The 23,560-nt window shown below is 44.0% G+C and overlaps 1 protein-coding gene across 1 annotated transcript in view; it reads left to right on the forward strand.

The window, feature by feature from the left end:
• WWC3 (WWC family member 3) overlaps positions 1 to 23,560 on the forward strand; it is a 128,821-nt gene that overhangs the window by 45,346 nt on the left and 59,915 nt on the right. Inside the window, exons 2-5 of the mRNA XM_015126924.3 lie at positions 1,066 to 1,175; positions 5,253 to 5,456; positions 16,689 to 16,765; positions 17,610 to 17,689. Coding sequence (XP_014982410.3) covers positions 1,066 to 1,175; positions 5,253 to 5,456; positions 16,689 to 16,765; positions 17,610 to 17,689 — 471 coding nt within the window. The remainder of the gene's footprint in view (positions 1 to 1,065; positions 1,176 to 5,252; positions 5,457 to 16,688; positions 16,766 to 17,609; positions 17,690 to 23,560) is intronic.

Here is a 23,560-nt window from a genome sequence, read left to right on the forward strand (position 1 = left end):
AAATGAAGATTAAAGCTAGTGTTGTTCTGATTGTGTTTGTCAATTTCTGAATGCCCCTGGGGAGAGACAGCCTTGTTGTCAAACCAGTTTGGGGAAATCACATGTTTAAAATTCATACTGGTCTCATGGGGCTTGGCTGTGGTTGTGTCACTTTCTCAGGTCCAGGGACAGAAGAAGTGGGAGGATTGACTTAGTGAAATGTAGGTGATCGGATTCCCATGCATAGCAGTCAGTGTGCATTTATAGAGACAGCCCAAGAGATAGCTGCCCAGACTCAGACAATTATAGGTGTGTCTCATTTTATGTGACAGCTGCAGTCCTAACACTGTCTTGTCAATCAGTATGATCATGGGGGTTCGGGGAGGGGGGAGCTCTACTTTTAAAAATCCATCTGAAAAATCTTTATCTCTCTTGTCAAGCCCAAATTTCCTTAATCAGATTTTCTTCAAGGAGAGATGCCTGTAGACAAAGTGCTTTTGTTGTTTTTCTCCAGAAAAATAAAAAAGACTCTGAAATTTCTGATTCCTACTGTATAAGAAATATAGGAAGTGTTTAGTGGGGGTCTCATTGTATTGTTACCTTGCTTGGCTCTTTGCATTTGGCCAATGGTTGACGTTTATTAAACTCATGACCACTGGTAGATAAAAATATTGGAAATACATTTTATATAGATTTAAGCCAATGTTCATGTGTAATGTATGGAAACTGAAAGTTGTGAGGGGAACATTTCTCAGGGAATGAGAACAGAGCATAGGTGCTCTCTGATTTTTCTGGAAGAGCTACATTCCATTGTCCTCACCTCATTAAACATACTGCTTGGAAGAAGATGCTTGTTTTACCTGTTTTGTTAGTAACCGAGTATCTCTTTTGCTCATATTTAAAGTTGTGCTTTGAGATAGTAATGCTTCTGATTGCGAGTGTACTAATACAGTTATTTAGGCAAAGCTGGCGAATTAATTTTCCAACCAAATATTTGGAGCAAAAGCAGTCAATTAGATAAGATAAAGCAAACTTATACAAAACTGACCTGACTTTCAAATTTGTTTTCATAATTTTATTTTGCAGGATAACAAAGCCATTGACCTTTGCCGATTGTGTTGGGGATGAACTTCCTTTAGGATGGGAAACTGTATATGATAAACAAATTGGAGTTTATTACATGGACCACATAAATAGTAAGTAGTGTGCAAAATCTGTGGCATTATATCAAAGATGCCAAAAACTTTTTGTAGAGTGAAACAATCGTTACCTTCCAATGCAGCATTAAATTGGGTTTTATAAATGTAATCCAAAGTTTCCATTAGCTCAGTTCTTCACAAAGTGAAGCAGTTCTGTAGCTGTGCCTTGCTTGTGTCTTGCTGGGGACTACATATAATATGTTTAATGGAGGGTTTTAATAACTATTACAAGGACTAAATTTCCCAGCCAGTCTGGAAATAGAAATACCTCTCATAATGAAAAAATTATTTATTGCAGAGTGGAGCTGACAGGTTATTGAAGTAAGCGCCCAAGTGATTACCTTCACTTCATTTCATCTTATACATTTAACTTTAGCTTTCATACACCAAACCTTTGTGATCTCTCTCTCTCTCTCTCTCTGTGTGTGTGTGTGTATGTGTGTGTGTGTGTGTGAAGTGAGGAAATGGTATAGAGATCATAGCAGAAACAATGGGTCTTTGGCCATGCCAGCCTCCTTTGTAGAACTATCTAGAGCAGTGGTTCTCATCCTGGGTGATTTTATCCCTCAGGAACACTTGGCATTGTCTGGAGGCATTTTCAATGGCTGTGCCTGGGAGAGGTGCTGCTGGCATTCAGTGGGTGGAGACCAGGGGTGCTGCTAAACACCCTACAACGCACAGGACAGCCTGCTCCCCACAACAGACAATGAGACGACCCCAAATGTCAGTGGTGCCAAGGTGTAGGAATCCTGTTCTAGATCTGTTCTCTGCCCATTAATCTTGGCTGTCTCTTTGTCAGCTTTCTTCGATGGGGTCCCAGCTGGGAATCTATTTTTCATCCTCTCTCATTTTCATTCTGGCTTCCCTCAGTGGCTCTGTCATTGTCATTTTACTACCAGGATATGAAGCATGGCTTCCCCTTGGCTTACTTTCTGTCCTTTGGTTGGTGAAGTGCGGGGTGGCTGCAGGGTGTGAAGGTGCACGGTGCCCCCAACCCGAGTGATTTTGAGGCTCTTTTCTAGGCCAGTCCCATGACTCCTCATGTCCCCACTGTGCAGTCGACCCAGACTTGTGTCTTCAGAGCTGATTCCTACATTGTCAGTTGCTGGCACCCAAGATCTGAGTCCCCCATCTCAGATCTCGGGACAGTGGGGTTTTTGGTGCCTGGCACCCGTCCTTGGGCATGATTGCAGCTCTTATCCAGAGACTGGGCAGTGGTGATTGGAGACAGGGGATATCTACCGTTATGACCCCGCTGCCCTCCCAGGCAGGTCCAGGTGGCAGGAGAACTTCTAGGTGGACCCAGTGGTTTCTGGACAGGGCAAGTACCTGGCAGAAGAGAAGCTGAGAAGCCCCAGTGGCTCTCTGCCAGCCTGGCACTTCACGACTGTGTATGTTTGGGTAAATGTGGCCGTTTGAGCTAGGCTTCCCAGCTGATAGTCTAAAGGGCAGCTCGTAACACGTAAGAGCTGCTCACTTCACAGGGCCACCTTGCTGTGGACCTGGGCAGATGCCTGTGGCTTTGTTAATAGGCTTTATCCTTCCCAGGGCTTGGTGGTACGGATGCCCCACGCCCACTGAATCTCATCTCTGAGACAAGAGCAGGACTCTGATTTTGCATTTGTTTTGGTTTGTAAATCTTCTCCTGTGAACTTTTACTGCTTGGAGAGGCTTTCTAGGAGGGACGCTGGGATGGTGTGAGAAGGGATGAGCAAAGGATATTGACAGGAGAGCAGACGTGGGGGGGGCGGATTTCCAAAGGAGAACTTACCTGGAAACATTCTAGCAAGCACACCTTCATGTGAGAGAGAGAGAGAGAGAGAGTGTGTGTGTGTGTGTGTGTGGCAAAGCAGACATAATGTAAAATTTACCATTTTAACCATTTTGAGGTGTAATTCACAGAACGTAAAATGAACCATTTTTAAAATGAATAGTTTGGTAGCATTTGGTGCATTTACAGTCTTGCGCAGCCATCACCTCTATCTTGTTCCAGAACATTTTCCTCACCCCAAAGGGAAATCTCATCTCCATTAAGCAGTCATTCCCCATTCCCCTTCCCCTAGCTGCTGGTGACCCCTAGTCTGCTTTCTGTCTCTGCAGTCTCCTGTTCTGGGTATTTCATAGACATGGAATCAGATGCTATGTAGCCTTTTGTGCCTGGCGTCTTTCACTTGGCTGTTTTTTGAGGTTCTTCCATGTCATAGTGAGCATCAGAACTTTATTCCTTTTTGTGGAATCGTATTCCTTTGTATATGGTGTATACAGACCATTCTGTTGTATGCACTCAGTGAAAGGTCCTGAGAGTATAAAGGTGACTGAGGCTGTGCCCCTGCCATCTAGAGGCTATAGTTTAGGTGGGAAACAGAAAAGATATAAAAACACTCAGGTGCCCAGTGTTAAGGGGGAAGAAGAGCAGCCCACGTAAGCAGGGGAGAGACATGTGTGCCTAGAGGATCAGAGAAGGCTTCAGAAAAAAGGTGCCTTTGCAGCGTGCCTGGGAAGACGGCAGGCCTTCCTGTGACAGAAGAGGTCTGAGTCAGCATGGCAAAGGCACCGGGGAGCCAGCCAAGCATATTTGGGTACTTCGCAGAAGTTCAGTCTGCGTAGAGAATGTTTTGGGGGAAAAGGATGGAAAATGAGATGAAGCTGACGAGTGAGTTTTGGAACTCGTATATTAGGCTAAGGAGATTGGACTTTGTGCTTTCTTTTTTTTTTTTTTTTTTTTTTTAAAGACAGAGTCTCGCTCTGTTGCCCAGGCTGGAGTGCAGTGGCCGGATCTCAGCTCACTGTAAGCTCCGCCTCCCGGATTTATGCCATTCTCCTGCCTCAGCCTCCGGAGTAGCTGGGGCTACAGGCGCCCGCCACCTCGCCCGGCTAGTTTTTTTTTGTATTTTTAGTAGAGACGGGGTTTCACCGTGTTAGCCAGGATGGTCTCGATCTCCTGACCTCGTGATCCGCCCGTCTCGGCCTCCCAAAGTGCTGGGATTACAGGCTTGAGCCACCGCGCCCGGCCGACTTTGTGCTTTCAAAGAGGTTTCTGTGTGAAAGCATTGCATCCCAGTTAGAAAGGTCACTTTGGAGAGTGCTCTGAGGATGGGTTTTGGTGGGATGAGACCAGAAGGTCCCGAGAGTCTGACTGAAGTAAGGAGAGACAGAGACAAGGGCGTGTCACCAATGATTATCATATCCAGGGGCAGGGACCTCCAGTTCTTCATAACCCACCGAATGTTTCAGGAGGAAGAGGAGTGGGATTCTTTGAGGATGAGTCCCAGGTTGTACCCCCAGGCTGGCTCCGCAGTTAGATCCAGATGATGCGGCTCCCCGCAAGGGGAAGACAGGAGAAGCAGGCGTGTGCTGTGTGGTGTTTGGTTTGGTTTTGCTCTTGATGGGGAAAGGTAGTGTGGAGAATGAGGGCTGCTTTGGATGAATGGCTAGGAATGACTTTGGGTCCATCCATGTGGAGGTGCATCCAGGAGGTAGGTGGGAATGAAAGGTTGGAGCTGGGGAGAGAGGCTGGAGCTGGAGTTAGGCACAGGCCCTTGAAGAGCTGGACAGGGAGGAAGCAGGAGTGAACATGAGGGAAGCTATGGTGGGATGGGACAAGGAAGTCAGCGAGGAATGGGAAAAGACTACACAGTCTGGTCTGGGAAATGAAAGAAGGGGGCCAGTCAGGTCCGGGACACACAAGAGTTTCCATCATCTCACGCAGAAGGAGTCAATGAGGAGAAGGTCATAAATAGCAATTAGTGTCACAGTTCTGAGCTCACGTGGGTTCATCTCCTCCCATGCTTATTTAAAGTGTGGTCTTTGTTGGTGAAAACATCATCTTGTATTGTCTTCCCTCCTCCAATGGACTGTTTCATATCTATAGAGTTTCCTTCTCATCTGGACTGTGGATATAAAAATAGAAAGTGTTCCAAGCTTTGGAAAGGTTCGTGATATAAAATCTTCCATAATATGCATCCTGGTAATGAATTAATTTTCACATTGACGAGCGACATCACTGCATGACTGTTGGTCCACCTAAGGATTTTACTTTTAAGTCACTTATGTTTTAACCTTTTTAAATTTCAGAACTTACCCAGATTGAGGATCCAAGAGAACAGTGGAGGCGAGAGCAAGAGCGCATGTTGAAGGAATATTTAATTGTAGCCCAGGAGGCTCTCAATGCCAAGAAAGAAATCTACCAGATTAAGCAGCAGCGGTTTGAGCTGGCCCAGGAGGAATACCAGCAGCTGCACAAAATGTGTGAGGATGACAGCCGCTCGCACGCCAGCTGTGAGTTGACTTACCTCCTGTTAAAAGCCATTGTGACTTTAAAAGCCATCTCTCTGCTAGGTTACCTGCAAACACTGAACCTTCCTTGGGCAAGATCGCTTCGTGAAGGTTCTAATCACATACTGTTAGGTCATCAGTATTTGGCACTGAAATCAGATGGGCACCCGGTAGCCACTCCTGTAGCAAGGGTTTATCAAATGCTTACTTTGTGCCCAGTCACTGGGTTATGGTTGGTGGTGACTAAGAAAGGAAAAGTCTCTGCCCTTGAGCTCACATTCAGGTGGGGAAGGTAAAAAATAAACAAGAAAACAAAATTTCGGGTAGGGATGTATACCAGCCTCCTGTCTCTTGCATGTCAGTTTTGAAGAGGGCTTCCCTCAGAGATCTCTGCAGTTAACACTGCTTGTCTGGGATGATCTCTTGGGAAATCCACACAGTGGTTTCATTCATTCTGAGTGGGAAGACTCAGGAGACCTCAGCCATGTCAAGCTCCCTGTCTCTTTGTAGAGTCCTCTGTTGGGCTCTAGGCTTTAGTAGGCAGCACAGGGAAGGAGGAGGAACACCATAGAACCCAGAGAATCGGGGTACTCTCCTGCCCCTCAGGTAAGATAACCATGTACTGCTTGCTGTTCTCTAAAGGGACCTCTCTTTAGTTTTGAAGGCTGCCAGAGTCGGGGGTCCATTTCATTAGTACTCAGCAAGTGCTTAGTTTTGAAGAAACCAGTTGCACTCTCAGTACCCAAAGCATTTTGCTGTGGACACAGTCACCACATGAACCAGTTCCTTCCCAGCAGACTGTCACCCTCAACAGACCCCAACAGATGTGCATGACTGTGACTGGCCTGGGCACTCGTGAGCTTGGAAAGAATGGATGGAAGTTCGTACCACTGGGTTGAATTTTATAAAAACCTGTCTGTTTGATACTTGGGGCCTTTCCTGTGATATTAGTGCCATGTTGCCATGGCAGATGTTAAAGACACAGCAATAGCTTTATTCTGTGTTGCAAGTCAGAATGGAGGTAAGGCCAAGGGGCCACACATTTAGTGTTCTGTTTTATTGCAGCAACTGTTGACGGGGCAGAATCCTTAGAAGCTGTGGCTGGGTGGGGGTACTCCCTCTGCAATAGGAATTGAAGATATTTCTGTTACTGTGTATCTTGAGGGGAACAGGGAACTCAGTTTTACTGATGTATTACTTCCAAGCCCTCTTATCTCCATCTCTGCAGATACTGGCACATACCTGGTTGGTTTTTTTTTTTTTTTGGCTTTGTTTTGTTTTTAACTTTCCATCAGAATGTGATAGGTTAGCTATGTGTGGAGTTTTAGAGGCTGGTTTCTTATCTTCACAGTTATCTTTTCTTGGAATGTCTTTCTCTGATTTTGGTATGAGGGTAATACTGGCCTCATAGAATGAATTGGGGAATGTTCTTTCCTCTTCTGTTTGCTGAAAGAGTTTGTGTAGGCTTGGTATTAGTGTTTTCTTAAGTATTTCATAGAATTCACCAAAAGAGCCACCTGGACCTGGAGTTCTTTGTGGAATGTTTTTAACTACAAATCCAATACTTTTAATAGAGAGGTATCCGGATTTTTTGTTTCTTCTTGAATCAGTTTTGGCATTTGTGTGTTTCAGAGAATTGTCTATTTCATCTAATCTAAAAGTCAGCAAACTTTTCTATAAAGGGTCAGATAGTAAATATTTTAAACTTTGTGGACCATGTGATCTCAGTGGCAACTATTCTACCCTGTGGTTATATTGCAAAAGCATTCAGAGACAACGTGTAGACAGATGTGCCTGGCCGTGTTCCAGTAGAAGTATCAAAACAGGTAGCAACCTAGATTTGGCCCACAGGGAGTTTGCTGCCCAGTGATCTAAGCTGTCAAGTCTATGAAGTTGTTTGTAGAATTCCCTTATTAGCCTTTCAATGTCTGTAGGCTTTGAAGTGATGTCCTCTCTTTAATTGCTGATATTAATAATTCGTGTCTCTTAATCAGTATGGCTAAACTTTTATTGATTTTTATCTATCTTTACAATACACTGGTGTTTGCCCTGTTTTCCGATTTCTTGTCTGTTTCTATCTTACTAGTTTTTCTTTATTATTTCTTTCCTTCTACTTAATTTGGCTTTAATTTGTTCTTCCTTTTCTAGCTTCCTAAAGTGGAAATTTAGATCACTGATTTTAGATCTTTCTTACTTCCACACATAGCCATTAAAGGTAAGGATTCTCCTCTAAGTACTACTTTAACTGCATCTCATAAATTTTGATATGCTGTATTTTCTTTCAGTTCAAAATAATTTCTCCTTTTTTTTTTTTTTTTTGGTGGTTTTTGACCCGTGGGTTGTTTAGAAGTAAGTCAGTAGGACTTTTTAAAGATGTCATGTTGTTGTTTATTTCTAACTTAGTTCCATTGTGGTCAGAGACTAACATTTCAGTCTTTTGAAATCTATTAAGATGACTTTTATGGCCTAGAATACTGTTTATTTGGTTTTTTTTAGATGGAGTCTTGCTCTGTCACCCAGACTGGAGTGCAGTGGCACGATCTTGGCTCACTGGCTCACTGCAACCTCCACCTCCCGGGTTCAAGCGATTCTCCTGCCTAAGCCTCCTGAGTAGTTGGGACTACAGGTGTCCACCACCACGCCCAGATAATTTTTGCATTTTTAGTAGACACGGGATTTTGCTATGTTGGCCAGGCTGGTATGGAACTCCTGACCTCAGGTGATCCACCTGCCTCGGCCTCCCAAAGTGCTGGGATTACAGGTGTGAGCCACTGTGCCCGGTCAGTTTTTTGATGATGCAGAAGCCCATGGACTTGGTGCCTCGATGTCTCCTTAGCTGAAGCAATGGCCTATAACTGGTTCTGAGATCATATAGTTAGCAATTCTAAACATTTCAGAAAGCTACTTGGTAGAAGTTAGGTTGAATGGTATAAAATTGCCATTTTTGTATCTAAAAAAGGGCTGAATGTTGGCTATTCTTATAATCCAACCTAATAGTGTGTTTCTTTCCAGCAGTCTTTGGGTACCTTATCTTTTACATGCTTGCATTTGGTTAGGTCTCCAAAGAGGCTCTCAAATCACTCTTTCAAAGAATGGAATGGAAGAAGTACATATCAGAAAAACTTGGCAGGATGTTTCTTGCCAGTGATTGAAAAGAAAAATTGAGGCCAGGTACAGTGGCTTACGCCTGTAATCCCAACACTTTGGGAGGCCGAGGCAGGATGATCACTTGAGACCGGGAATTCAAAACCAGCCTGGGCAACTTAGCAGGACCCTGTCTCTACTTAAAAAGAAAGAAAGAAAAATTGAGTCTAAAGAAAGTGTGTATGATGTACTGGCTACTGCCAGTGCAGCCAGAACGTCAGCTGCAGTGACTGTGGGGACGCTGGACTAGATGCCCTCAATGATGCAGATATTAGAACATCCCGTCTGATTCCACACCCACTCTGAGGGGCAGTGAGCGAGGAATCCCAATGCAGTGCCAAGCTGTAGGTTACAAGTATTCAGTACTTCAGCATCCTGAGGAGCTGAGGATCCTACAGGATCAGTTTTTGTATTTCCGTGGGCTTTTCACTTCTTTGATGTTTGGGCAAATAGGGAATTCTACTCAATTACGTTTGTTTTTGTGCCCTATGGGATTTTATTAATGCCCATTAAAAAGATACACTCAAGAGGCTCTTTTTGAAGTGGTATCTGTTCCTTCAGTAGAGGAAGCTGATGACTCTGTTGTTGACTTGAGGTTCTAAGGTGCTCACCAGATTCCATTTCCTGACCTGCTGGATGTCTCTGTGTGGATATGATCTCTTCCTCTATGTGTGTAGGTTGCCTTCGAGGCCAAAAGTGGGCCTGCCTGTTTTCGTGAAAGGGCTGGAGATGCCAGTGGGTCTTCCTGGGGCCTATCAGCTCATCAGGGAAAAAACCAACTCTGAACAGAATCTAGGAGTTGATCCAAGTGTTTTATCAACTTGCTGCTGTCCCTAGGGCTTCCACCAAGCTCTCTCAATCTGCCATTTAACCTGAACTACAAGGTACAACAAGGAAAACCCTGCTAGAATGGACTCAGATGAATTCTTTCTGGCTACAGGATAGAGTCCAATGCAGTGATCCTGTTGGCTTGACCATGATCTAACAGATGGCTTGTACAGCCATGCCAGAGGGCCTGGGCCCATGTTGGGAGCTGCTGGTGGCAGTTTCCATAGCACAAGTTGGCTGTGTAGCCACACGGGTCTCACTGCCCATATCTCCCTCAGTGCTAGTCATCTAAAGCAGGAGGCGTTTCCTTTTTCTGATACTGTGAACAGAATAACATCTGGACTTAATTCCCAGTTCTTCCTTCATGGGCAATGACTTGAAGTGAAAGGAACCAATATCCAATGAGCTGGTGTTTTCTATGCATAGTTATGATCACAGTGTTGTCAAGCACGTGCTGTGTTCTTTATTGTTCACATGAGAAACTGAGTATCAGGGAGGCTAAATTCTTTCTTCAGGATTACATACCCAGTAGATGGTAGAAGTTGGATTTAAGCCCAGATCTGTTTGTGTTGATGGCCTTCAGTGCTCAGTACAGTTTCCTAGACATGGAAGAGGCCACTCAGAACAGCTGATGGTGTTTGTGGAACCCCTCCCCCATCCAACTTTCAGGTTATCTGAAAATAAAGACTAGTTATAAATTGACAAGTCATCTGGAAATTTTGCAGCAATAAAGGGGGCAAGTGGAAGGCAGAGCACTTTCTAGATCTTGACTTTTCCATGGCCCATGGAAGATCACTAAACTGTTCATTTATTTTTCGACAGCTGTTAGCACCTGCTGTTGATATATACTAAATGGCGGGAACATGTTTTTCCTGTTGTTTGTTTGTTTTGTTTTGTTTTTTTCGCTCTGTCACCAGGTTGGAGTACAGTGGCGCGATCTCGGCTCACTGCAGCCTCTACCTCCCGGGTTCAAGTGATTCCCTGCCTCAGCCTCCTGAGCAGCTGGGACTACAGGTGCACGCCACTACCCCCAGCTAATTTTTGTATTTTTAGTAGAGACAGTGTTTCACCATGTTGGCCAGGATGATCTCTATCTCTTGACCTTGTGATCTGCCTGCCTCGGCCTCCCAAGGTGCTGGGATTACAGGTGTGAGCCACGGTGCCCAGCCGGGAACACGTTTTATCCTAATGGTTGCTTGTTGGTAAAGATGAGGCAATAACGTGTGAACAGAGGAATTAACTGCAACAGCCATTTCTAATGTGGGAGCAGAAGATAGGGAGAAGTGCATCTCACCTATACCCTTCACACATTTCCCTTGAGCTATGGAAACCACCGGAAGAAAACTTCATTCATTGGAGAGGAACGATTTTGTGTCAATATAGGGCTCCCTGGTATCTAAGAACATCCATGCCTTGACCTGAAAGCAAATTCAGATACTTGGCTGAATACTTTGCACACTTGTCTCCATGAGAGTAGGAACCCAACCCTGCTTGATTTCAATGAGCTTCTGAGCTAGCTGCCTGGTAGTGCCCAGGCCTCATTTATGCTTCGTAGAACACTGGGATGAAACTGCTCAACAATGGACTCATTCTCTCTGAGACACACCTGCTACTTTTTCTACAGCTCCATTTTGTAGAGTTTTTTCCTACTTTCTTTATTGCAACATGTTCTTCTATTTGCCTGCCTTTTAACACTGAATACGTTCATTATCTTAGGCACATTTTTTCCTGGAGTTACTCCTTTATTCTTCCTGAGAAACTCTAGCCCCAGGTACATTCAGATGAACTATATATGACCATTTGTAGGATCTTTTGGAAGAAATTCTTTCATGGGGTAGGATGATAGTCTAAACCTCAGGTCTGCAAACTATATCAAGCCTGTGGGCTGGATCCTATCCGCTGTGGGTGTTTGTAAATAAAGTTTTATTGGAACACAGCCATGTCCATTTACTAACCTATTGTCTATAGCAGCTACAATGGCAGAAGAGTATTTGAGACAGATTGTATGGCCCACAAAGCCAAAAATATTTACTGTCTGGCCCATTAGAGAAAAAGTTTGCCAATCCCTGGTCTACACCCATAGTTCTCAGACCTGGCTGCAAGCTAGAATCTTTAAAAACTTGCTGTTTGGACCTCACCCCAAGAGATTTTGATAGAACTGGCCTTGGGTGGGAACAGGCTTTTTTTTTTTTAAAGCTTTTCAGGTGATCCCCAGGGTTGAAATCCACTGGGCTAGATGGAGTGTGAATGGCCCCTGTAGCAGCAGGAATATGACTTTGTTTACTATCCTGGTTCCTAGGAGTTACTCAAAGTCTACATTGAAAGAGGCAGCATTATCTCTGGTGAGAAAGGGCTGATCCACCCTGAGTTCTTGGATTAGGTGGTGGTGAAGCTTGACCTTATCAGCCATCAGTCCTGCCAACATTCCTTCTGAGGCTCCAAGCCTGTCTCACAATGACTGTCTTCCAATGGTGCTCTCTCTTTTTTTTTTTTTTTTTTTTAAAGACAGGATCTTGCTCTGTTGCCCAGGTTGGAGTGTGGTAGTGTGATCTTGGCTCACTGCAGCCTCAACCTCCCAGGCTCAGGCGATTCTCCTACCTCAGCCTCTTGAGTAACTGAAACTCCAGACATGTGCCACCATACCTAGCTAATTTTGGTACTTTTTGTAGAGATGGGGTTTTGCCATGTTGCTGAGGCTGGTCTCAGACTACTGGACTTGAGAGGTCTGCCTGCCACCACCTCCCAAAGTGCTGGGATTACACATGTGAGCCACCGCACCAGGCCTTATTGGTGCTCTCGCTATTGAAGGATTTCTCATTTGCTGTCTTGGTTAGGAACAGGACTACAGGCAATCCATTCCAATTCAAAACCTTTTGTTTTCCTTCACACAAACATGTTGGAGCGGACAGGAGAATAAAGAATCATGGAGCATTTTTCCCATATATTAGTTGGCAAGCCAGATTTTGAAGGTTGCAGCAAAGCATATGTTTCCTGAGAAATAATCCCGTCGTCTGTCCTGGAGGGAGAATTCTTGGTTAGGATTTGATGGCATCTTGGGTTACTTCTGTAGATCACTCCCAGGTGGCCTTACTTGATTGTTTTTGGTCTTTTGCTTATATTGCCTTAAAAAAACCCATCCTGCCCACTTTGTTGGCCTTGCATATTTCTCCGTGTACCTCTCTGGTAGATAGTACCTGTCATCCTGGAACCTGTCAGGGCTTGTCGGCCTTTTGCCCAGAGTCATTCTTGGCTCCCTTGAGCAACTCCTGACAGTGCTGATCCGTGGAGGCCTACACCTGGTCCTAAGGAGCAACCTGCCCCAGAGGATGTCTTTGAAGAAGGACTGCTGGTCTTTTCAAGCATGTCTTCTCTCTGGGGTGACCTTAGGTTTCCATAGCTCAGAGGAGACCTGCACATAAGAGAGACAAAGACAGACAGACACATGGGCACACACATTTCCCCTTTCAGTAATCTGTCAAACTGAAATCCAGAGTTAAGTAGTGGGGTTTGCAGCATTTTGAGTGCTAAATACACAGGTCAAGTTCACCCATTGGGTGGTGGGCACTGGGGAGCTGGAGGACTGTTTCTTCTTCTGGGAAAGCTAGCCCAATTAAAGGATCTTTGGCAGCTGACCCACAGGAACCCAGATTCTAGACATGAAGCCCTCTGTGAATGATGGCATAGTGTATTACAGATCAAGTCGCTACAAACTCAGCCTTTTAATCTATAAAATGGGCAAGGAAACGTAAGTATCATTTCACCTTCACAAAGATTTTATGAGAATAGATTAAATAAACGTGAAAGGCACTCTGTAATAGCAAGGTATAATAATTTACATTGCTGTGGTCCAGCTAGGCTATAACCTTGTTATGTTATTATCTGAGGCAATGTTATATGCCTGAGCAGACTCCATATTGCTATTTAATAACTCTGCCCACTCAACTCTTCAAGAGAGAAGAAAGCTTTAGAGGTGAAAGTCTGGTCTTTATCATAAACCTCGAGATTGGAGACATGTCTTAATAGAGGAAGATATTCCGTTTATAAATGTTGTGGAAGGCTGAGCACGGGGCTCACTCCTGTAATCCCAGGAATTTGGGAGGCCGAGGTGGGTGGATCACTTGAGGTCTGGAGTTCCAGACCAGCCTGGCCAACATGGCAAAACCCCATCTCTACTAATACAAAAAATTAACTGGGTGTGGTGGCGGCACCTGTAATCCCAGCTACTTGGGAGGCTGAGGCAGGAGAATCGCTTGAACCCAGGAGGTAGAGGTTGTAGTGAGCTGAGATCACACCACTGTGCTCTGGCTTGGGTGACAGAGTGAGACCCTGTCTCCAAAAGAAAAAAGTGTTGTGTAGTGCACGCTGTTATGGGGTCTGGAGTCCTGAGCTGTTCTCGGACTCTGTAAGTGGTTCTAGTAGACTTACTGGCAGATCTGAGGAACTGAGAATTTTATTTATAAATTGAATTACATTATTAAAAGTTATACCAGTGTTCACAACCATCCTTAGTATTTGAAGATAAAATGTATTCGCTGTGTTAGTTACTTGAGTAGACTTTTCCCTTATCCCAGTCCTGGAATTTTATAATTTTATAGAGACCATAGCAAAAGTAACATGAATGAGATCCATATAATTAAAAGGTATTCTGTCATTTATGATGGTTTCAGCTGCAGCAGAGAAGACTAATTCTCATGGGCCTGGACAATAAGGAAATTCATTGTCACATAGTGGAGTCCTCTGGAAGTGGGGTGGGATTTCCCATAGGTGGATTCAGTGGCTCAGTGGTGTCATTGGTTTGTCAGTTTCCCCCTCTAGGAGTGGATACATGCTGAGTCTCTTGGGGAGAGGTGGCTACCCAACACTTCCAGGGTTCTGGTACTTAGGAAGGAGAAATGGGGGAAGGTTGCTGCGTAGATGTCCAACAGTATCCAGGACACCTCCCCTGTGTATTTCAAGTCTCTTTGCTGATTTTCCATATGAAACTGCACAGACAGAGGAAGATTGGTACAGATTTTTTTTTTTTTTTTTTTTTTGAGAGAGAGTCTCGCTCTGTCACCAGGCTGGAGTGCAATGGCGTGATCTCGGCTCACTGCAACCTCCGCCTCCTGGGTTCAAGCAATTCTTCTGCCTCAGTCTCCTGAGTAGCTGGGATTACAGGCACCCGCCACTACGCCCAGCTAATTTTTGTATTTTTAGTAGAGATGGGGTTTCACCATTTTGACCAGGATGGTCTCGATCTCTTGACCTCGTAATTCGCCCACCTCGGCCTCCCAAAGTGCTGGGATTACAGGCGTGAGCCACGGCGCCTCACTGGTACTGATGTTTAGCATTGCAGTGAACTTTGTTGAACTTGGTGGTAGGCTTACTTTCTACCCTTAATGGGAAAGATCCCAGGTGATAACTCTTGGCCTTGTGTTCCTCCCACTGCAAGTTGACAAGTTGACACATGTGTTGTAGTGTTGTAAGCCAGGATTCAGCAAGCCCTAACCTCATAGCCTCATTTGCATATTATCTCTATCCCAAGTGAAAGGCCTTTAAGCTCAGATCTGGGAAGCTTAAAGTCCCAGGAGTTTAATATGGAGATGTTTTCTATAAATTATTTCTGCCTTTTAAGGGCATTGTTGGAGATGTTGCTTTCATTACCGATCTTAAATGAAACCAAGGAGTCAGGCAAGATGGAAGATGTAGGATTTGGAAATAGGCAGTCTTGTCTAAGAAAGAATTGTTTGTAAAGTATTTTACTCCATGTCTTTAAGAGATCATGAGTCTAAGTATAAGAAAATTGGAGATAAAGTTGGCAAACATTTAGCTCTTCCAGTTGTTTATTTCCAGTAGATTCAGTTTTTTGAAATTCTGACTGAATGGGACTGAAATAGTAGATTTTCCATAGAACTGTTATTAAAATAGGAGATCCGACTGCTCAAATGAACTTTGGATGTGGTTCTAATTGAGGTTTGAAGTAATTGTGCTGTTGAAGTTACTGGATGGTGTTGAGCCATCCTTTGCAGTACATAGTCCGCAAATGATTTTGAATTGGTTTCTCATTGTTGGCACCTAGTTATCTGAATGACAGCCAGCCTTTGATTCTCAGATCAAAGGAGTTAAAGAAAGGACTCCATCCCTGCAGGTGTGTCTTCTGAGCAGGTGATGTTAATGACAATAACTGGGAGGCAGAGGGCACCAGAGTGGGGTGGTTTACAGATGCAGACAGTCCAGCATTCCACTAGCTAAGCAGAAGGGAAGCCATGCAGCAGTGGTACAGAGCCCATGGCTTCAGAAACCTAAAGAAAGGAGGCAGAAGCATCAAGAAAAAGCACCGCAGAGCGGTGGATGGGGTGGTAGAAATTAGGAATAGCCACTTGCTGCTCCAGCTGCCGTAACACTGGAAAAAGCTTGCAGCTCTCTGTGTGCACGAAAATTTGCTGACTGTGCCTAGCGTGTAAATAGCTCTGTGGCTCTTATTCATCCCTAGGTATTGGTTACTCACAATAATGATGCCATGTCTGTAAAGAGACTTTAAATCATGTACACTGCACTGTTTAGGAAAGCATTGAGGTATGTGATGTCTTTTAGCTAAACATTCATCAAAACAAGTTATTAGAGTAAAAGCGTGAGTGCCTCACTTCAGTTTCTGGGACAAACAACTTGGGGGCCCATCTTTCCATCTTTTTCTCAAGACTGCCAGATACTGACGTATTACTAGAAATCTTTTTTATTTTACAAATTTCTAATGTTTTTTTTCCTTTCTTGTGTCAAAAATTGTTCATCTGGAGAATATAGGTGTGAAGAAAATAAAAATAAAACCATTTTTAATGCAGCCACTGAGAATAACTGCAGTTAACTTTTTGGTTCTATCTTTCCAGTGACGTCTGTATATGTATTTTAAAAGAAAGTAAAAGTAGGTTCATACTGCAAGTACTATTCAAGTATTAAATACAGTTTCCTACGTCATAATCATACCTCTTCCCTCCCCCGCCCGCTGTGTCTCTATGGTGTTTAACTGTAGTAGTTTTATAGTAGAACTAAGCAGAGTTTTGATTGACCTACAGCCATGTATTTTATTATATGGGATCCTATAGAAAGTCCTGATTCAAATATCAAACATCAGGAAGATTTGAAGATGTTAAATGTCAGTTCTTTAGGAGCCAGTGACCTCTTATAAGTCAGAGATTTAGAGTTATTTAATGCAGTGAATCAGAAGTTCCTTATGTGTATGTATTTTGAAGGATCCATTATAAAATAAAATATTTTCTTTCTCTTTAGCATTCTCTGGATATTCAACAAATACAAAGTATGACCCACACCAAATTAAAGCAGAAATAGCAAGTCGTCGGGATAGGGTGAGTAAAACCGATGCTTTTACAACCAGGTGGATGGAAGCCTGAGGCCTCGCAGCCTAGGCTGCTGGTGTTCCCTTCTGGTTGACTCCTCCTGGAGGGATCGCTAGCAGTGTTAGACTGGAAGGGTTCTGAGGGTTCTGATGCTCCTTCCCCGGTAACCCCTGAATTATCTATGTGCTACCACCGTGTTTCATCTCTTCAGACCCTTGTCTTGGTTGTCTGGGAAGGGGAACACTTTTGTTGCATTTGGGACAAAGCACGAGAAACATCTTGGCAATGAAGCCTGCTCCTCTCTTGGTGTGTCATTCCCTGAATCAGGGTGTATCTTTTAGTGCAGTGGTTCTCAAATTTTAGCACAGCTAAGAAAAATACCTGGGAGCTTGTTCAAAGTGCCAGCTTCCAGGCCTAGCCCCTGAGTTTTGACGTGGACCTGGAGCGGGTCCCAGAATCTGTTTAAAGAAGCACTCCAGGAGCCATTGAGTTTGAGGTAGTCAGAGAGCAGGCTTCTGGACACAAAGTTTCATGTGCGGGGGTCTGAGAGGAGTGGGTAGAAGGAAAGATGAAGAATGTGTTACAAAAGTTGCCAGTTGTAATGTGGAAACCTTGAAAATGTTACTGGTGCCCCACTTGGGTAAGAGTCTGTCTAATCTGGGATTTTTGTATCTAAGCACAGCAGGTCTTCTAGAAAGGCTGCTTCTTATGCATGTGAATGGAAGTTTATAGTGAGAAGAGATGATCTTCTGAACTGCAAGCTGAGTAGAAACTCAGATGACAGTGTTAATAACAACTGTAGAAATCATTCTTCACAGCTGGTTTTTGGAAAAAAAATGTGATTTGTCTTTAGCTTTCCAGATTAAAACGAGAGCTGACCCAGATGAAGCAGGAACTGCAGTACAAAGAAAAGGGGGTGGAGACCCTGCAAGAGTGAGTTGCCTGGACACTTGTTCCAAAGCTTCATGACCTTCACTTTCATGCCTTTATTTATGCTCATGATTTTCCAATGCTAACTTCAGAATCTCTCTTTTCCTTGAAGATATTTCGTTGCTTTAAATGGAAATACTCGGGAAACAAGACCTTTACTTTTATGTTTATGCACGTTTGCTATAGCTGTGCAAGACACTCATGGCTAGTTACATTTAAATTAGACTTTTTCTTAGTTTTATTCTTTTAAATTTTTTGTTCTAAAATTGACATTTAAAGTAAAAGAAAATTAAAAGTTTAGTTTCCCAGTCTCAGTAGCCACATCAGAAGTACTCAGTAGTGACATGTGGCTAATGCAGGTTTTCTCCACCATTTAGCACTAGTGGGATTTGGGGCTGGATCATTCTTGTCTTGGGGGGACTATCCTATGCACTGTAGAATGTTGTCTTGGCCAGGCCTGGTGGCTCATGCCTGTAATCCCAACACTTTGGGAGGCCGAGGCGGGTGAATCACCTGAGGTCAGGAGTTCGAGACCAGCCTGGCCAACATGGTGAAACCCCATCTCTACTAAAAATACAAACGTTAGCCAGGCATGGTGGTGCATGCCTGTAATCCCAGCTACTCGGGAGGCTGAGGCACAAGAATCACTTGGCAGGCACCTGTAATCCCAGCTACTCAGGAGGCTGAGGCAGGGAGAATCTCTTGAACCTGGAAGACCGAGCTTGCAGTGAGCCGAGATTGTGCCGTTGCACTCCAGCTTGCTCGACAGAGCGAGACTCTAAGAAAAAAAAAAAAAAAAGAATGTTGTCTTTACTCTTTACCCACTAGATGCCAGTAGCATCTTCCACCTGCATTGTGACAACCAAAAATGTTTCTAGACATTGCTGAGTGTTCCCTAAAGAACACATTTAATCCCAGCTGAGAACCACCATGCTGGTGGCTACTGTATTGAACACCATAGGCGATAGATTTCCATCATCGCAGAAAGCTCCTTTGGACATTCTGGTCTGTAGGTCTTCCTCCTGTTCTCATTTTTACAATTAGAACTTTATCCCTACTAAGAGATTGGGGATGAATTGTTTACAATTAGTGAGCTGTATCAAGTCTGCAGATTTCATGAACTAAAGGTGGTGTTTGAGAAATGGCGCTGGTGTGGGTCTGAAGGTTTGCCGAGCCATTCTGTCCATTCACTGGCTTTCCTTGCTGAACTTGCACATGTGCCTCACGCCTTCTGTACCTACTTTTCTCATCTGCAAATGGTGATTGTTTTAGGCAGCTCAGGCTGCTATGACAAATACCATAGACTGGGTGGCTTGAACAGCAGATATTTGTTTCTTAAACAGCAGATATTGTTTCTGGAGGCTGGAGGTCCAATATTTGGTTCCTGGTGAGGGCCTGATTCCTGATTTGCAGATGACCATCTTGTCTCAATGTCCTTTATGGCTAAGAGAGCAAAAGCTCTATTCTCTCTTCCTTTGCTTAATCCCATCATGAGGTTCCACCCTGTGACCTCATCTACCCCAAATCACCTCCCAAAGGCCCCACCTTCAAATGCCATCACATTAGAGGGTAAGGCTGTAACATAAGAATTTGGAGGACACACAAACACACAGTCCATAACAGCAATCATTGTGCTCAGTTATACTGAGGACAGCACCAGCACCTGGTACATGGCCAGCCAGAAACAATTAGCCCGACTCTGTGTGGTTACTGTTACTGACACAGGTGGGCAGCATGTTGCCTCTTTCATCCTGCGTGCAGACGCATGAAGTGGTACACGTGACTGCAGCACTGCTCTTTATGGGGAAGTAATAAAGGAATGTGAGGTATAGATGTAATTACTACCATTACCCAGCTATGTGTTTGTGTGCATTTTGGATCTACACTCAGAGCTTCCTTTTATTAGCCCTAGTTAGTATTAGTAAAGCTTCTTCTTTAGTTTTTTTTTTTTTTTTTTTTTTTTTGACAGAGCCTTGCTCTGTCCCAGGCTGGAGTGCAGTGGTGCGATCTTGGCTGACAGCAACCTCCCCCTCCCAGGTTCAAGTGATTCTCGTGCCTCAGTCTCCCCAGTAGCTGGGATTATAGGTGCCTGCCACCACATCTGGCTAATTTTTGTATTTTAGTAGAGATGGGGTTTTGCCACATTGGCCAGGCTGGTTTCCAACTCCTGACCTCAGGCGATCTGCCCACCTCGGCCTCCCAGAGTGCTGGGATTACAGGCATGAGCCACCGTGCCCGGCCTCTTCTTTAGTTTTATCTTAAGCAAATCAAGTTTCTTTTCCAGCCAACCAGCTGCTGGTTTTGTCATTCATGCAGTGCATAAGCCAGAGTGCTTTCCAAATGCACTGATGTGTGTTCTGTCCTTTTAGCCCCCCACTCCAGCCAGCCTCCAGATACTCCAACACCTCCTCAGATGCAACTGTGTGTGCTGTGGCAGTGTCATCCTGTGTCACTTTGGCTAAGGGAGTGGATAAGGAATAAGCAGCAACAAATCATTTGATTTGTGACAGGTCACCAAAAGTTATTAGGACTACCTAGTTGGATTTGAGGTGAATTTCCTACCTTCATTAGGCCACACTGTAGCTGTCTCTCATTGTGATACAGTGTCTGTGGGCAATAGGTTGTTTTTTGTTTGTTTGTTTGTTTTTTGAGATGGGGAGTCTTTCTCTGTCACCCAGGCTGGAGTGCAGTGATGCGATCTTGGCTCACTGCAACCTCTGTCTCCTGGGTTCAAGCAATTCTCCTGTCTCAGCCTCCCAAGTAGCTGGGATTACAGGCACATGCTACCATGTCCAGCTAATTTTTGATTTTTAGTAGAGACTGGGTTTCACCATTTTGGTCAGGCTGGTCTCGAACACCTGACCTCAGGTGATCCACCTGCCTTGGCCTCCAAAGTGCTGGGATTACAGGTATGAGCCACCGTGCCCTGCCCAGTATGTAGTTTTAATGTTAGTCATTGTGCGTGCTGGAGGTTGCAGTCAATGTCATTCTCATTTGCAGCTGTGAGGAAGGTGACTGGGGTTCAGGAAGAGTCTGAGTTTGCTCAGGATTCCTGAGCATCAGCGGGGAGCCACGTCTGGCACTTCCCTCATGGCCGTGGTTTCTGGAGTGGGTTGCTGGGCTCAGTGCCTGTTGCTTTGCCGTGGCTCCATCGTTCTGGTGAACTCCATTTCCTTATTTGAAGACGAAGGCCATATAGCAGCGTCAGCTGTAGACGGACTGATTTAGAAAATAAAACGTACTGCTGACTGAGAAAACCCCCTTCTCCTTAGCATGGCTAGGATGTGAATTCATCTCTTGTAGTTGCAGTGGTTTCAAGAATAGGAAAAGGCAGCCTCTGTTTCCCTAGGGGCATTAGACAGAGAAGCAGGAACCAGAATAGCAAGAATTTTAACTTTACACCTGCGGCCACAATGGAGCGCAAGTTGTGCTCCTGGAAGAGAGGCGGGCCAGTGCTGTTTGGATTTTCTTTCTGCTTTCATTATCAAGATCCCGCGCTTGGGAACAGCAATTGTAAACTTGCCACTTGCCAAGGGGAGGCTCCTCCTGCCTGCCTGAGCCAAGGGGGAGGGAGGCTCCTTCTGCTTGCCAGAGCTCATGAGAATACCCGCCCTCCCCCTGGAGGCCAAGGAGTGGCCTGGGGAAGGCTCTGGACCTGGCCTTGGTCCTGAGGGGCTCACCCCACCTCATGCCTGACCAGGGGCAAGTCGGCTTTCAGGAGGGAGCTGCCCAGAGCCATTGTTTAATGGGCATGTTGCCTTGGCTCTGTCTGACGCTGCGTTGTCACTGTGCATGTTTACTTTATTCTGGGACAGACAGAGCCTCACAGGAAGAAGAGAAAACACAGGCACCCATGCCACTCTTAAAATATTTTTGTAAGTGGAAGATAATCTGGTAACCTTTCTCTGAGTTCCACAGCTTATGAGATGAAAACAGCCTCAGTATTTTTTCTGGTATTGGATATTGGGCTTTTATGTTTGGATCGAATCATGCAAATGTATATTTTTTAAATTGAGAAATTTTAGAAGGCCTTTTCAAGCATTGAAAATGTGATTACCCCATCTCTACTGGGAAATCCTGACTATACATACAGATAGCACGTGAGCTGTTATACCTAAACATGAAGCATCTCTGATTTTATCACCAACGTTGCTTTAAGGCAGTGGCCCAAGATTTTCCTCCAGAAAATTTCCTGCTGTTCTCGCTTCCCAGAATATCCAGTGTATTCTTTTCCAGAGCACCTCACCAGGAGTTTGGCTGCTTATAACATTTTAAGCTTGCCTTGTTTATCTTGGTGAATTTCCTGGCTAGCAAGGAAATTCATCATTACACTTGGGTCCAAGTAAGGAAAAAAGAACCTTTTGTATTTTACTTTAAATCTATATATGTTGTTGATTGTTGTAGAGAGGAATTGGCCACAGATATGTTTGCTGGGTTAATGATAGAATATGTACATGGGTGTGTGTTATATATGTATCTACGTGAAGTGTATACATGTAAGCTTTTAATGATGGAAAATATCAAACATAAAAGTAGAGAGAATAGTATAATAAAACCCTCCTGTACCTCTCACCCCATTTAACCTGCACAATTGCCAGTCTTGGTTCGGTGGTGACCCCGCCGCATCTGCTAAGCTCTCACAGCCTTATTGAAGCAAATGCCAGAATCCCATTTAATCCATAAATGTGTCTCCAAAAGTTACGGACTTCTTTTGAAAAGAATTCTAATCCCTGTACCCCACTTACTGGGCATCTTGTGTCCAGTGAGCTCTTGCATTTCTTCAGGTGTTTGGGTCCAGTTTGGGCCACAGAGTGCCTTTGATTGATATCTCTTATGTCTTTTCTACTCTCCCTCCTTTTTTTCCCCCCTGACAGCTTGTTTGTTGGAGAAAGTAATTTGGTTGTCCTATAGAATTTCCCTAATGTTGGGTTTTGCTGCTGAAATTCACATGATGTCATTGAACATGTTCCTCTGTCCCTTGTTATTTATGCAAATGGGTATAATAGTTCGAGAGGCTTGATCTGATTCAAGTTCGATTTCTTCTTTTTAGTAAGAATGTTTTTAGGTGGTGGTGTTACTTCCATCAGGAGGTACCACTCTCTGCTTGTTTCTTTTTGTGGTGTAACGATGATCGGTAGGTTCTGGCCTTGTTAGCCCAGTGCTTTGATTTATATTAATAACATTTCTCGTCAGCTTTTTACCTAAGTTGTGGATGTGTATCTTTCAGGATAAGTTCCTGAAAGCAGGCTTGGTAAGTTAAAGGGTGAATGTATTTGTCGTATTATAGGTTGAATATTTGTTATCTGAAATGCTCAGGACCAGAAGTGTTTTGGATTTCAGGTTTTTTTTTTTTGAATATTTGCATCATACTTACTGGTTCAATATCCCTAATCCAAAAATTTGAAACCTGAAATGCTTTAGTGGTCATTTTCTTTGAGTGTCATGTCAACGCTTAAAAAGTTTCAGATTTTGAAGCACTTTGGATTTCGGATTTTTGGATTAGGGATACTCAGCTTGTATTAGATATGGCCAAATTCCTTTGCTGCGGGGGTTGCACCGTTTTGCCTTCCTACCACTAACATATGAGTGTTCTCGTTTCCTGTGGCTTTGCCAACAGGATGTGTTGATAAGCATTTGCATTTTTGCCAGTTTCATAGGTGAGAGATAGTATCTCAGTGTAGTTTCAATTTGCATTTCTCTTGAGGCCTTTTATAAAAGTCTTCAGAAAATAGGAGCACCACTTACAATGAGTAATTAAAGTTTACAGAAAAATTGAGCTTTTCCAGTGAAAGATCTCCTGGACTCTGTTGCCCTAAAGTTTCTGAAACGTTTTGGAAAAATTACCTTACTGTAACTTACTACTAGTGTCCAGGG

This window comes from Macaca mulatta, chromosome X, assembly GCF_049350105.2.
Source record: "Macaca mulatta isolate MMU2019108-1 chromosome X, T2T-MMU8v2.0, whole genome shotgun sequence".
Classification (NCBI taxonomy): domain Eukaryota; kingdom Metazoa; phylum Chordata; class Mammalia; order Primates; family Cercopithecidae; genus Macaca; species Macaca mulatta.